The sequence below is a fragment of the Ictalurus furcatus genome, chromosome 2, assembly GCF_023375685.1.
Source record: "Ictalurus furcatus strain D&B chromosome 2, Billie_1.0, whole genome shotgun sequence".
Lineage (NCBI taxonomy): Eukaryota > Metazoa > Chordata > Actinopteri > Siluriformes > Ictaluridae > Ictalurus > Ictalurus furcatus.
In genome coordinates, this window is record NC_071256.1 from 23,674,980 (window position 1) to 23,689,455 (window position 14,476).

General features: G+C 36.3%; 1 protein-coding gene across 2 annotated transcripts in view; it reads right to left on the bottom strand.

Moving 5' to 3' along the window:
* Positions 1–13,712, bottom strand: part of cyth1a (cytohesin 1a) — a 71,619-nt gene extending 57,907 nt beyond the window's left edge. The window contains exon 1 of one of the 2 annotated variants that reach the window (XM_053654012.1): positions 13,212–13,705. In XM_053654012.1, the coding sequence (XP_053509987.1) occupies positions 13,212–13,287 (76 nt within the window). In that variant the 5' untranslated portion in view covers positions 13,288–13,705. Of the gene's footprint in view, positions 1–13,211 lie in introns of both variants that reach the window. The other variant, XM_053654030.1, reaches the window with a different exon arrangement.
* Between the last annotated feature and the right edge of the window lie 764 nt (positions 13,713–14,476).

Sequence of the window (14,476 nt, forward strand, 5' to 3'; positions counted from 1 at the left end):
AACTAACAAAATGAATACGGTTAGGTTAACCATTACATTGTTTTCAATACCCCAAGTTATCCAGTTACAGCTTCTCAAAGAGAACAGGACACTTGCGTAACACTGGTTTGCAACATTGGTACTTTTTTCACTTTCTAAATATCTAGCAGGAAACATAAGAAAACAAAATAGCATGCAGTTGGTAAGGGATGTGAGGGGAAAATGGCATTATGTATGCTGCTGCTGTTTGAAAGCTACTAACAATTAATGCTTTAATACAACGTGTTTGTAATTAAGTGGTTGTCACCTGGTGGAACACAGTTAACTGGGTTTAGTTAGACAACCTGGTTTATCAGACTAGTTATGCAACAAGTTAGAAAATCATATGCATTGATTATGTATAATAGTTATTACACTGACTGCTGTACCAAATGTGATCTGGGAATCTATTACTATAAACATTTTATTACACATATCATAAATACTATAAAAACAAAAATGTATAGGCTATCTCTCAGAACTGTGGTAATTGTGCTTAACGATGATCACTCTCTCTCTCTCTCTCTCTCTCTCTCTCTCTCTCTCTCTCACACACACACACACACACGCGCACACACACACACAAACCATGCTATTTTTTCCAATCCAGTTACTATATCTTGTTCCAAAAAAGAACCTCACTGTCAGGATGTTCAGTAATTCATTTTCTGGAAACCAGTTTTCCAGAAAACCTTTTTCGGTAACCAGTGTATGGAAGTGCATACACACACAATCATATTGTCACCTTAAAGATTCTGAAGCTTGTGGCCAGCTAAATGTACAATGGATATCAGCCATGGACAGCGGGTATGAGGCTGAGGCTATGTGCATCGTGATGATGTCATATGATAGTTATTACACAGAACATACTACATGTGTCCTAGATACATATTCTAGGTTTTCTTTATTCTAAATATTAGATCTCTGTGTAATGCAAGATACTGAACAGATATTGAATCATTTCATGATAATAACTGAAAAAGCTGTTTCAAAGCTGTTATGTGCCAGTGCACTGCCATTATTTTCTGTTACTTAATGATGCACTTAATGATGATCTTAACTAAGCTGCTTGAGTTTGCTGTTTTTAATTTACAAATGTGATAAGAGCAGTTTAATCAGTTCACACTTGATAAAGCTTGATCCAGATTGTGGCCTAGCCTGTGAAGGCCTGTGGGAAAGGACTCCTATAATAACAGAGGCTATTCTCCAGTGTAGTGACTTTAACAAATAGGATCTCCAGAGAGTCAGTCAGGAAGCAGATAAGTCACACTTTGATGAGCATAGCAGACATGCTTGTCTCGTTCACAAAAGCGACTGTTGTGCTCTCACAATGACATTCTGGGACAATGTAGCCTCTGTCCAGGAGTGCAACAGTTCCTTCACAAAAACGACCTTCTTTTTTCCGTGCGATACACCCACTGACCTGAATAAGTATATATGTAAAATACACTGGGACAAGACATCCTTACAATTTTATCTACGCTTACGTGCTAGTCATTGTACCCGTTCCCGTGGCGTATCTAAATCTGACACTAGGGATTGAAAGGAGTACAAATGTCCTTAGAGTAATGTCATGTTAATGTAAATGGTGAGATATAAAGTCTTAAACAAGCTCTGTTCTCATTTTCATTGTGTATGGTAACATGAAAATGGTCTTATTCCTGACTAGCATCTTCCATTACTACTAAAGTTCATGTGATTTAATGTCTCTCTCTCTCTCTCTCTCTCTCTCTCTCTCTCTCACACACACACACACACACACACACACACACATTGCCTGATTAACATAGGCTGCTTGTGATTATGCCTAACTCCATTTCTAAGACTTTACACAAATATATAAAATTACTGGGGAAAAAAATACAAACGTCTTGCAAAAATGCTGGCATGGCTTACACGGACCTTAATTTGACCAAATGAATGAAAATGTCAATGTAATTAAGAGCTCTTCAAACCTCCCTCACAGTAGACTTTTCCTTGCTATTGTCGCACTACACTAGCACATATGGCTATTTACGGAATGTTATTTTTCCCTTTATTGTTCCTCCAGACTGTGACAGTCCTTATTGTCTTCTGGAATGTGTCCATCCCAATGTGGGAAAATCATTATCTTTGAATTTGAACTCTCACACTGCTGAAATATAATAGGATATCATTCCCATGTCTTAAAAACAGCATTTCTAATAGCACCAGAATGTTTCAGACAGTGACCAGGTTTACAAGCAGAGATTTATAAATTGATTTTTAGTGCAGATTCATAATCAACGTACAGTATATGCAACCTAACATCAGTTAGTTAAAAATGCTATTTATACAGTACTGTGCAAAAGCTTTTGGGTACATGCAAAGAAACGCTGTAGAGCAAAGATGCCTTCAAAATAATGAAATCAAACGTTTCTCCATTTAAAAAAAAATACAGTAAAGGGCAGTCAAAAGTAGTAAATGAAACAAAGTCAATATTTGGTGTGACAAAAAAATAAAAATAATAGTCTCCGGTACAATTTGTGCAGTTTTATAAGGAAATGAGCTGTAAGTTTTATTGAGCATCTTGCAGAACTAGCATCAGTTCTTCTGGAGACTTTGACTGTTGCACTTGCTTCTTATTTTTGTAGCAAAACCCAGCAGCCTTCATTGTGTTTATTCTCTGAAAAGTGTCTCTTACATAATACGCTGCTTTCTTTAATAACATACAAACATTTTTCTGTAACTTTTAATATTGTGCTAGAAAACTAATGTTTGGGAATCTCAAATGTTTTTGTACTGACTCGATAATGTAGAAGTCATAAAATAAAAAATCTATAACAAAGTTTGTACCAAAAAAAAATAGGGTGTCTAAAACTTTTGCACAGTACTGTATATAAAGTACATACATGTGATCTTAACTATAGAATTACACAATACTGTATGTGCCATTTACTGTAACATAACAGGAAGCTTGTGAGGTGTGTCAGAGCGTAGGATTCGCTAGCATTACTTCAGGGTGTTAACGGAGATATTCATCTGCCTGGCTTGTGTTTTTGTGTCAGTCTCAGTGAAATGTACTTATTGAATAGAAGGTGAGAAGAGGTTTCATGTCCCACATTCACTCTGATTCAAAATATCAATTCCCCATTGCACCAGCCAACCAAAAAGGTATTTTTGATACATTTCAAATCATTAGCCTTAGGTGAATAAGTGTGTAAATGTGCCACATGGTTCCCTGTGATGGAGTGGCATCCCATGCAGTGTGCTTTCGTTCCTTACACTCACTGTTCATGGAGTAGTTTAAATACTGAAGGTTGCACATAAAGTCGCATAATGTTGTTTTCGTATTAAATGACATATGAGTTTAGTTCGCAAATAGAGCGCAAAAAAAGCACAAAGAGCAAAGCTTTCAACAATCAACTAATCAGGTGTATGTAAAGTCTGGATTCTGCTTCACCTTGAATAAGAGTTGCTCCAAAGGACTAGATTAAAATGCTTCTCATATCTGTATAGAGGTTCACAGATTCAGTTCAACGAATCTGTATGATTAGACTGATACAATGCAAAAGCCGGCAAAGGCAATATTAATGCAACACAACCATGCTTTTCTTTTATCACCCCCTAATGGTTACAAGAAAGCAGTGCAGAATTGCAGGGATAAATATACTACAGTATATAACAAATTAGCAAGAAAGGTCAAAGAGTGTGTCTGATCCATAAGCAACGCAGAAATTATGTATTATACACATTATACTCTTCTTCTCTTTTCTCCAGTGATTAAAGTCTGGGTTAAAGCCATCAGATTGTTCAAATTATGCAAAAAATTAATAAAAATAAATAAATCTAAAGCCAAGAAGACCATTTTCAATAAATACATGTGCATAGATTACATGTACTGCAGGCCACACTGGAAAAAAGAAGCAGTCAAAGACCAAGGACAATCTCATTAATCATAAAATAAATATGAACTTATGAGGCAGCACCATAATAAAAGCTTGCCAAACCAAACCAGAGCAATTGCCTTATTTGTCTTTGACTCCAGACATCTTAATTTGCTGTGTGGGGTAATATAGGAGGATAATAAATGCACTCTGTGTTAAAACCGGAGGAGATGTCAGCAACTGTCCCTCCAGCAAGGAAAGAGAAATGTTGTCTTGAGGTGAACGTTATCCTCTCTGCAGGGTGATCTACCAGAAGAATTACTGTAATGATCATGCATTAGGTTCGATTCCTGTTGCTTTTATGGTTCTATTTCTCAAACAGTTCTCAGTTCGAGATATGAAGCAAAGGCTCAGTGACACATCTGAATATCTCAAATATCTGTCCCACAGAAGTTGTGTAATAATACAAAGTCAACTAAATTTGTCTGCCTTAAAAAATGTCCTCATTGTTAAACACAATTGGGAAGAACCTGCGCCAGCCACACTGCCGGGAATAAGGACGTGGGAGAGTCTGGGTAAATTACATAATGTGCTAGTTTCACAGCACATTTAATGATCTGGTTGGGGAAAACCCTAACAATCCCAGCTTTTCTCTACACATTTCTCAGAAGTTACAAGAACTGTCACAGAATGTAGGATTTATAGGTCGAAGGGTGTAGGGGCGTCATTTATGACCTTCCTGTAATGCTTATCTTAGTCTGTCTACATCTGTCTAAATGATATCCTATTAAACAAACAGTGCCTTTTTCTTCTGACTAGCCATAATTTCAACCCCAACTATAACACAATCGCCTATTATTACATTTAGTAACTACAAAATATCCAAATAATTCCTAGAGACAAACTGTTTAAAAAAAAGTGAGGAAATATTATTAAATCAATAATAGAGAAGCGCCCACTGTTAAGATAAGGTCATAAGACTGAAAAATACTCAACTTTGCATTGCAGATGCAATATAACATTATCAACCAAAAATAAATACTGAGCCGGCGCACCAAGACGCCGCATAACAAATCCTGATTATCCTTGACATTTCACAGAACACTACCACATTGCTCAACACGCCACAGCTTAAAAACAAAGTCTCACAGAACTGAAGGGTGTGACTAGATTTACTAATGCCAATAATAATTCAAACTCTGGACACTGATAAAAGTCATATTTGCAGAGATACTGTATAATGCTCGTGCATCACACTGAAGTTGCATATTGTTATGCCTCCTCCACTAGGTTATTATGTTTTTTTCAGGTTGTCTGTCTGTCCATCCAGCTGAATTGATCCAAACAGGTTCAAGGTCATAGCAAGGTCCGATGTCTGAAATTGTTTTTCTTCAATAGTTTCCTTCATGTTTGAAGTATATTGTAAGGTTATTTCAGGAAGACAGAGTGGAGCAGCGGAGGCATCCCCATCGACGCCAATGCCGTTGAGCCTACTTATTTTAAATAGGTTTAATCCCAGGATGCGTTTACCCTTTCATTTTCTACCTACATTCTAATACAATGATTTTCACAGATTGCCAACACTAGTACAACATGAACATGTGAGAAGGAAATTCAGATATTAGTAATATAATGCAATTATACTGTATATTACACATACAGTTGAGTGCAAGCCTGCATGTGTTTAGGATTTTTAAAAAAAAATCATTTATATCAATTTCACAGATGTCCCTTCATTATTATAAATAATATTTGGTTACTAACACTGATTTAACCATATGAGTACTTGTGAATATTTGTTGAAAAGTGTGCATCCCTCTTTCTTATTGTGATATACATACTCTCTAATAACTTTCTCCAATGTCCAGGTTTTGACTTTATAACTTCCTCAATATTTTCACATTTTGAATCCTCTTAGTACTAATATTCACCCTTTCATTCTTCCTAACATCTTAGCTCTAAGTGTGCCAGCTGTCATACCTGGCCTTTTGTAAATCAGGTCTGGAGGTTCCATGACTGCTTGCTTTTGGTTCTGTTCAAACTATTTATTGTTGATTTTGCCTTGGATTGTGGATTGTTCTCTTGCTGAAGGATAAACCCACACACCTATTTTCATTAATTTATCTTCAAATAGCCGATCCACCTACTGTTTTTGGGAAGAGACTGACGAACCTAGAAGAAACCCATGTGGGCATGGGGAGAACATTCAAGCTAATGATCAAACCAGGAACCCTGCATGCAATCACTTCTTGAATTTAACCTAGAATACCTGGGGGATTGTGAACCCAAAAGTGCATATAATAATACATAGAATGACGTATTCTTATTCAGATAGATAATAAATGTATAATAAGTATAAGTATAATAATAAGTATCAACGTGAGTAAAATTGAACAAAATTGACATTTATTTAAATGTTATAACTGATGGGTTGATAGTTTTGACCCATACAAACAATCAACAGACAAACTTCACTGGAAGGCTAGGCTGCTAATGCTGAAGCAGCTGATGCATGCTTCTGTGTGTGTGTTACCTAATGAATCAAGCCTTTATATCTGGAGTGTGAAATAATTTGATCAAGCCATGTCCTACTAACGCATAAGAGTGATAGCCATTCCAAATTCCACATAAACGACTTGAACAAACACGGCAAGTACACTCTGCGTTTCCAAGAACGTCCACATCCATGCAATGAGACACTTCCTATATCTGTAACCCTCTTATATAATTCAACTTCATTTGAACAAGTTCACACCTATACCAAACCTCAGTCATAAGATTTAACTGACAACATTAGTGTAACAAAGGAGACTCAGAAGCACAGTGATCCATGTGGAAGAGTTGTACTGCAGATCGTAACAAAGTGAAATCACAATCCAGAATCCAAACCTGGTGAGGCAGGCAATGGTTAAAACTAGTCCGATACCTGGTATCAGTATTTGGACAATACCAATATAAACAACATTAAAAAAATTTTGGAACTGGAAATATTTAAATAAAGAGACTTGATTGTGTTTTCTTTTCTTAGGATTGATTTTTATTATATTTATACTTTATATTTTAATTTACTTATTATATTTACACTAAATGATTTTTATGTAAATGAGAAGCACTTCTTTAAAAAAATTAAAAGCTTAGTAGTTTTTAAAGAAACAAAATATTGGATGGGTATCAGTATTGACTGATACTCAAGGTTTCAGTATCGGAATCGGAAAAAAGTGTTAATTTGCCATTTCTAATTAAAATACAATTGATAAAGTTCAACAAGGCTGAAGGGCAATCCAAAGAGAAATCCAATAACACAGCAACAGTTCAAAACACAATAAGGCAGTCACTAATAACCAGGCTCCGAAATGTCAAGCCTTCTCAATTACTGGATATACACGAACAGTTTAAATATTCTGAAACCAGAAGGTAAACAGGAAGTGATTTTTAGGGGTTGCGCTAGTGTTCCGGTGATCACAACCTCTGCTGGCAGTGAAGGGAAATGTCCTCATTACTATTAGTAAGATACACTATACACCAAACGTATGTGGACACCTAACCATCACAGCCATATGTGCCAATTGCAAAACCATAGGCATTAACATGGAGTTGGTACACGCTTTGCTGTTATAATAACCTCCACTCTTCTGGGAAGGCTTTGCAGTAGATTTTGGAGCGTGGCATTACAACTTTTTATAAACTTTGGGGAAGGCCCACATACGAGTATGTGGGTCAGATGTCCACATAGGTTTGGCTATATAGTGTTTTAACTAATTATGTAATTAAGACTGCAGAAAACCTGTAGACACTGCTAAAAATAAATAAATGCTGAATGTTACAGTGAACAATTTATCCACTCACTATCTTTCTAATTCATTGTAGGAAAATATTTTTTCCATCCATAATATATAAACTAAATGCAAAGAGTGGATGGAAGAAGGAGACTGAGACACACCAAACAGGCTTTGAAAATCAGCTTTGAGGATCCCAGTCTGGATTCACTTGCAATGGATTCTCTTTGAAGTAGCTCTGAATCTCTTAGTGCTCAGCATGAAGACTCAATACCCTTCACCCCCAGCACAGATCTGTCCCTCCCAGTCTGCCATCACAAATATTTCAATACATCTAAAGAGATTTATAAATATGAATAATTTGAATTGGATTTTTTCACTTTTTTCAGTTATTGTTAGACTAAGGAAGGCTGATGTTTTAGTAGATATTATTGTATTACTACACTATTGTAGTACTGGTGTTCAGTGTTGGGGAGTAGCTAGCTTAACTATATTTTTAGCAGCAACAGCAATCCAGACTTTATTGTTTTTATTCATATTTATTCAATTAACATCTTTTTTTAAAATTAGTATTTCTATTCTTTTGCTCAACACTGGTCGACAGTTCAGTTTCAAGGCTCCCGGCTGCTCAGTAGGTACAAAAAATATATAACTGTATACAATTCAGCCTTTTTGTGAGTTGTCGCATATGAATACCGTTTTGACTCCATATATTAAAAGGGCATTCTGTTTAATCCACAAACATCATATCTAGAGCTGCAACAACTGATCGATAAAATCGATAATAATCGATTATGAAAATCGTTGTCAACGAATCTCATCATCGATTAGTTGGTCTGCGCGCAGCACGGGGGAGATTTACTCATTATGTTACTTCTCTTCCGAAAACACGCTTCGGAGAGTAAATACTAAAGTTGTGTCCCAAATTAAGTACTATACAATTACACTATGCACTGTGTACTCTACCGTCTAGTGTGTGGATTTTAGAAAGGTAATATCATCTAAAATGGAACACTAGCAGATTTTTTAATAACAGGAAGTATAAGCTGCTTTCCACATGACGTCATAGCACATAATGCGATGGCGCTAGCTTTAGAGTAATACCCAGAGTCACTGTACAAGACTTTCTTTCCTCTCAATGATCATCAGACGGAGGCGAAATCGTCAAGTGACTGAGGAAGAAAATGTGCGACCTCCAAGTCCTCTAAGGCAGTGAAGCATTTTATATTAAACACCGCGGAGAAGATTTATAAACTTTTTAAAGCAGAGTTAGTGTAGCATGAGCACGACAGTGATGCTGTTGCGAGTTGCTTAAAAGGTTTCTTTTAATTTAAGTTTATTGTCATTATATGTTGTATCAGTGTAACTTATGTTCTTTATTATAACAGAAGTGATCTATTAGTAATGAGGCTGCGTTGCTCCTCACACGTGGTGTCGACGCGCTGATACAGAGTGTAGCGCGAGTAAGATCTGTAATGTCTAATTAAAACATGATCAAAAGTATACACAAGTAAAGTAATATTCCTAAAGACAGTGAGTTTTTATTATTAATTTAGGATTGTAGTTTAATTCTGTGCTTTTTGTGCATCCATGAAAAGTAATGCATATATACTATTATATTGTATATTTTATATATATAATGTGTGTGTATATATATATAAACATATAAATATATATATATATATATATATATATATATATGTATATATATATATATATATATATATATATATATATATAAGTATTTATGCATTTTTTATGGCACTGAATTAAACTACAGTGCTAAATGAATAATATATATTCTGATGTGTGTCTGTGTGTATTGAGTTCTTTTCAGTCTTATATAATTAGACAAACAGTTGTGTAAAGTTTTAGTCTTAAGTTTATATTTGTAACACTCAGTTTAAATAAATGAAAAACGGTACTGAAAGTTTGCCCCGCCCCAGCTGATTAATTGATTAATCGAAAAAATGATCGGCCAACTGATCGATTATGAAAATAATCATTAGTTGCAGCCCGAATCACATCCCGAGTTCAACCAGTCATATTATCATAGTATGGGCCTCATTTGAATTCTGATGGGGCATATCTCAGACTGTGTTCAGGTAAACCAGAGATCAGTTTTCTGGCCTATTCCTTGGTTCAAAGCTTTCACCAGGGAGCTTTCACATTTCACCAAACATACTGAACTCTTGGAGCAAATGGCTATGTGTTAGGAAAAAAGCTATCAAATGTCTTAAGTAAATGTCCTGGTTTCTGGAGTATAAAATGCTTCCACACTAGTGTCTAATTAGCCTAAGTCAGTCTCACATCTGGCTCATTATAAATAGAGATACATGATTTACACTCCCAGCTGTATGATATCCTAGGAATAATGTACACAGCACCCTGATACATTTAGAGAAACAAGGTCCTTTTGATATAAATGAGCATACTGAGCAGCTAATGAGAGGTCCCCCTTAGCATTAGATCAAAATTCACTCCAAAACCCCCCAAAAATAAACTATAGACGTTAAACCTTGAATTTCAACAATACCACAGCCTTATGTAGCAGAGAGTTGTAGACAGGGAGGGATGGTGTTTCTTTCTCCATTGTCAATCAGAGTGACACTAACCAATGTGGGCTCATGTATGTAGTAGAGGGCAGAGTGCTTTCTTCAGAGTGTGTTACACTGCCATGTGATGTAGCATGAGCAGCACTTTATAAAGATGCATTGGCTGACTCGATGTGTCCCAGAGATCACGTTAACTACCTGGTGATACGGGAGAGCTGGCTGGCGGGTGGGAATTGGCACATGACTGAATTAGGAACAAATGAAGAGAAAACCCTGTTAAAGAAACATTCTAGATTAGACATTACTGACCTCCACTCATAGAAACCTCCAGTAGTCCAATCATTTTTTACCATCGGACTGGCAAAAATCACATGCTTCTGTCGGGCAGCTCATTATGTTCCTGTACCACACAGCCCCGGAGCCATGTCCACCCTCAATAAAAGCATAGCTATCAGACAACCCCAAATTACTGCTCTCGGATGAACGGTGCCTTCCTGCTGCTCAAACACATGCTGCCATGAGCTAATCACTATCTAGTGTGATTTTCCACTTCTTTTATTGTCCTCGACCAACCATGCCGTCATTAACTTTTAATTTGTCTTTCTGCACACTGGCAGCAAGAAGCAACAATCAGATCCCAAGAACAAACATAATGTCCTGTTTTTGTTTGTGGACAGCTTCCTGTATTATTTTGCTGTGGAAAGCAGCCATTTTCAGCTGGGTTGGCCAACTGATAGGCAGTAAACAGCCCCTATGCATTTTTGTGCAGCTGAAATGCAGAGCTAGTGATTAACGCTAACAAGGTCTTCCAAACATGTGCTTCTGATGAGTATTACAAAACATTCAGATTTGTTTGCTACCAGAAGCACAATCTTAAGAGATCTAGGCTTATCAGGAAAGTTCAACCTGAGGGCTTACAATGCTCTGCTCTCCTTGACAGCTTTAGCTGCTTTACCATGGAATTAAGCTCACCATAATGAGACCATGATTGTTTTGAGATGTTTTGAAAAATGACAACATCCAAAATGCATACAAGAAAATGTGTTTCAGTATGTATGTAAAGAAAAAGTACTGATGATTTAATGATTATATTGCAATGCATTTGTGATGTACTCAGCAATTTTGGTGCTAATGTGTTTGTCGATGCTGCATTTTCGTTGTTCTATTATTATGATTTATATTATTATAATGAAAATAATCTTTAATGATCTTTTTTAATGAGATTTTTAAACATAAGAGATAAATGTCATCTTGTTTTCCAGACAACATTGTGCAAAAATCAGTCATGTGAAAAAATAAGTACACCCCATGGAAATTCTTGGCTTTTTTGACATATTTAGACAACCAAACATTTGAGCATCTTTGAAACAGTGCCCATTAATAAAGCTGATATACTTGAACAAAGCCACAAGGAAAATTAGCTTTTTAAATCATTTATTCAACAGAAATATCAATAGATGTGATATTCTTCTGTGGAAAAATTAAGTATACCCTTGGCCTCAGAAGTTAGTATTGCCCTTTTTAGCAGAAAGAACTTCTTGTAAGGTTAATATATGCATAATTGTCTACCAGTCTCTGACATCGGCTTGCTGGAATTTTTAATACTAGAATATCAAGCAAGGGCTAATTCTCACTTGCACCAGTATTGGTGAGTAGGTGAATAGCATTGTGGGTAATGCAACGAAACTGTTAACGAAAGTGAAAACAGAATTTCAGTATAAAATAAATCTTGGACACCATTAAAGATGGCATCTTAACTATGAATATTGAGTGATATCATGGATTTATCTTGTAATGAAACATTTAGAGTGTTACCTATCCATAGCCCTCAGAGGTTCCTGTTTTACTGATTGTGGACTGGCGAAAGGTTTCAGATCTTCCCAGGTTACAATCTCAGTGGTTCTCTGCACATCCATGTATGTTTACAATTATATCTTGATCTGAAAAGCTTATTGTGTCACAGTCTTCAAAAGGATGTTTTCCTGTCAAAAACCAGTGCACTGAATTTCTTATACATGAAAAGACATATACAGGAAGTACATATGCATGAAGGAAACTGATAACACTTCCATGTATAAGCACTTCCTGTATGTACTGGCATACATATGCACTTCAGTTTATATGCACTCTCGCCATTTTTGATCGAAAAAATATATATAATTTTAATCCTCTTGCTATGCCCCTTTATTAAAATTCATTGGTGTTTCAAACTAATAAGCTAACAACAAAAAAGGTAGAAATTATTTAAGGTATAAATTATCTAAAATCAATACCTGGTATTTTCTTCTTGTTTTTTCCCAGTGTATTTCAAATGACACTGTATTTCAGTCCGAAGAATTTTTAATAGAGCCAAATATTCCTCCAGGATTTTTTTTTACTAACCTTCAAAACCTTTTCTTTTAATATACACACCACATGAATTTAAACCACACCACCATCAGCTTTAAAACGAGTGGATACCAATGGGTTCTCTTCATAGTATGGCTTTCCAAAGCCCAAAGAAACTTCACAAAAATACACTTCACAATATGAATAAAAAATCAGCCCAAGACAGAAACAGGAACAAACAAGATGAGACATGATGAGAGGTGTTATGAGAAGAGGTAGTGCACAATGTAACCATACCCAGTACCTCCTACTCCACTGATTCTCACAGAAACACACACTCAACTGTTAATTGTAATTTCACAGATCTTGCACATGTATATAAATACTGAGGATATTGTACATGTACATATACAAATAGAACTGGAGCATATGTACATACACAAAGATCTGTTTTATTATTTCTATTGTATAGGTAGTTATGGACATAATTTTCTTTCTTTGATGTTACTCATCCTACTTGTGCTGCTGTGTCAATTGGAATTTCCTCTATGGGGGATCAATAAAGGTACACCTTATTTGATCTTATCTTATCTTATCTTAGTAAGTACATTGTAAGCTGGTAAGAGCTTTGATGCAAGCGCTACAGTAAAAATAAACAGTAAATTAACTTTTCCTGCCATCGGTCTTACCTGTAGATGGGCTGGTCACTGGCGGACACATGAAAGCCTGAAGGCTGGACACACAAAGTTCACTCACAGTCCCCATTATTTTGCTGTATGAAAGTCGAAACACTAAATTTTGTCCTCACTCTCGTCTCTACTGTGACGTCTTCTTTCTCTTCTCCAATTTCAAACTGTCTGAAGATAAGTGTGTATGAAAGTCATTTCAGACTTTCAGCAGATTACTCCAAGGTTACTCAAAGATACATCCTTCGCCATAAGGGTCTTTTTTAACGTCCTCTTGACCAAATGTTGTGAGACAGAGAGTGTGTGGTAATCCTAGTACGTCTTGAAATCACAGCCTTCCTCTCTATCTGCACAGGGTCTAAAACTCAGTGCTCTTTCTGCCTCCTCCTCTGCTGCTGACTCTCTCTCTCTCTCTCTCTCTCTCTCTCTCTCTCTCTCCCTTCATTCTCTATTAATTTGCTGAATGACTACACACACCTACTTGACTACACACACCTCGTTGACTACACACACCTTGTTAGAAAAACAAACACGTCAGCGGGGTTGTGCTGAAGTCAGCATACCTTGTTACACAATTAGGCGCAACCCACACAACATTTTCTGTCTTTCTCTGAAATTGCACAACATGCACGCAGCAGAAGTTACAGCAAACAGTCCCACTCATTTATCATAACAAGGAAAATGTGGTAAGAAATATCCTCGTCTTACTGAAACCTATCTAGATTTTTTAAATCTTCTGGTCTTTTATTGAATGACTGAATGACTTATTATTGCCTCATTTCTCGCTGTTTCGCAGTTCCATTATCTTTCACGATCTCTTTCCATCAGTTCTTACAATAGTCAAGACTCATGAAAATAAGGCATTACTAAAGATGACGTTGTTGCTTGGCAACAGGTGGCCAAGGCAATTTGCTCATATTCTGTAATAAATGTTCGGATCCACTCGGTACAATAGTACACTGACATTTAGGCAAATACAGTAGCCTATACTGAACCCACACACCCACCCACCTAAACTGAACCCTAACCTTAAGCGCAGTGATTTAATTTTAAATAAATACTGCAGTTTCCTTCATAGAGGCGCTTTCATTAATTTCTCAGTCATCTCTAATAACAACCCATATACACATCCCTGAATATTTTATAGCACTGTGCAATTGCCCGAGTGATGAAGCCTCATTTTGCAAACCAAAAATCTGTTCTTTTCATGAGCCCTTCTATACCGTTATTATTAAAGGAAGCAACTGATGGACACTTTACTACTAGGA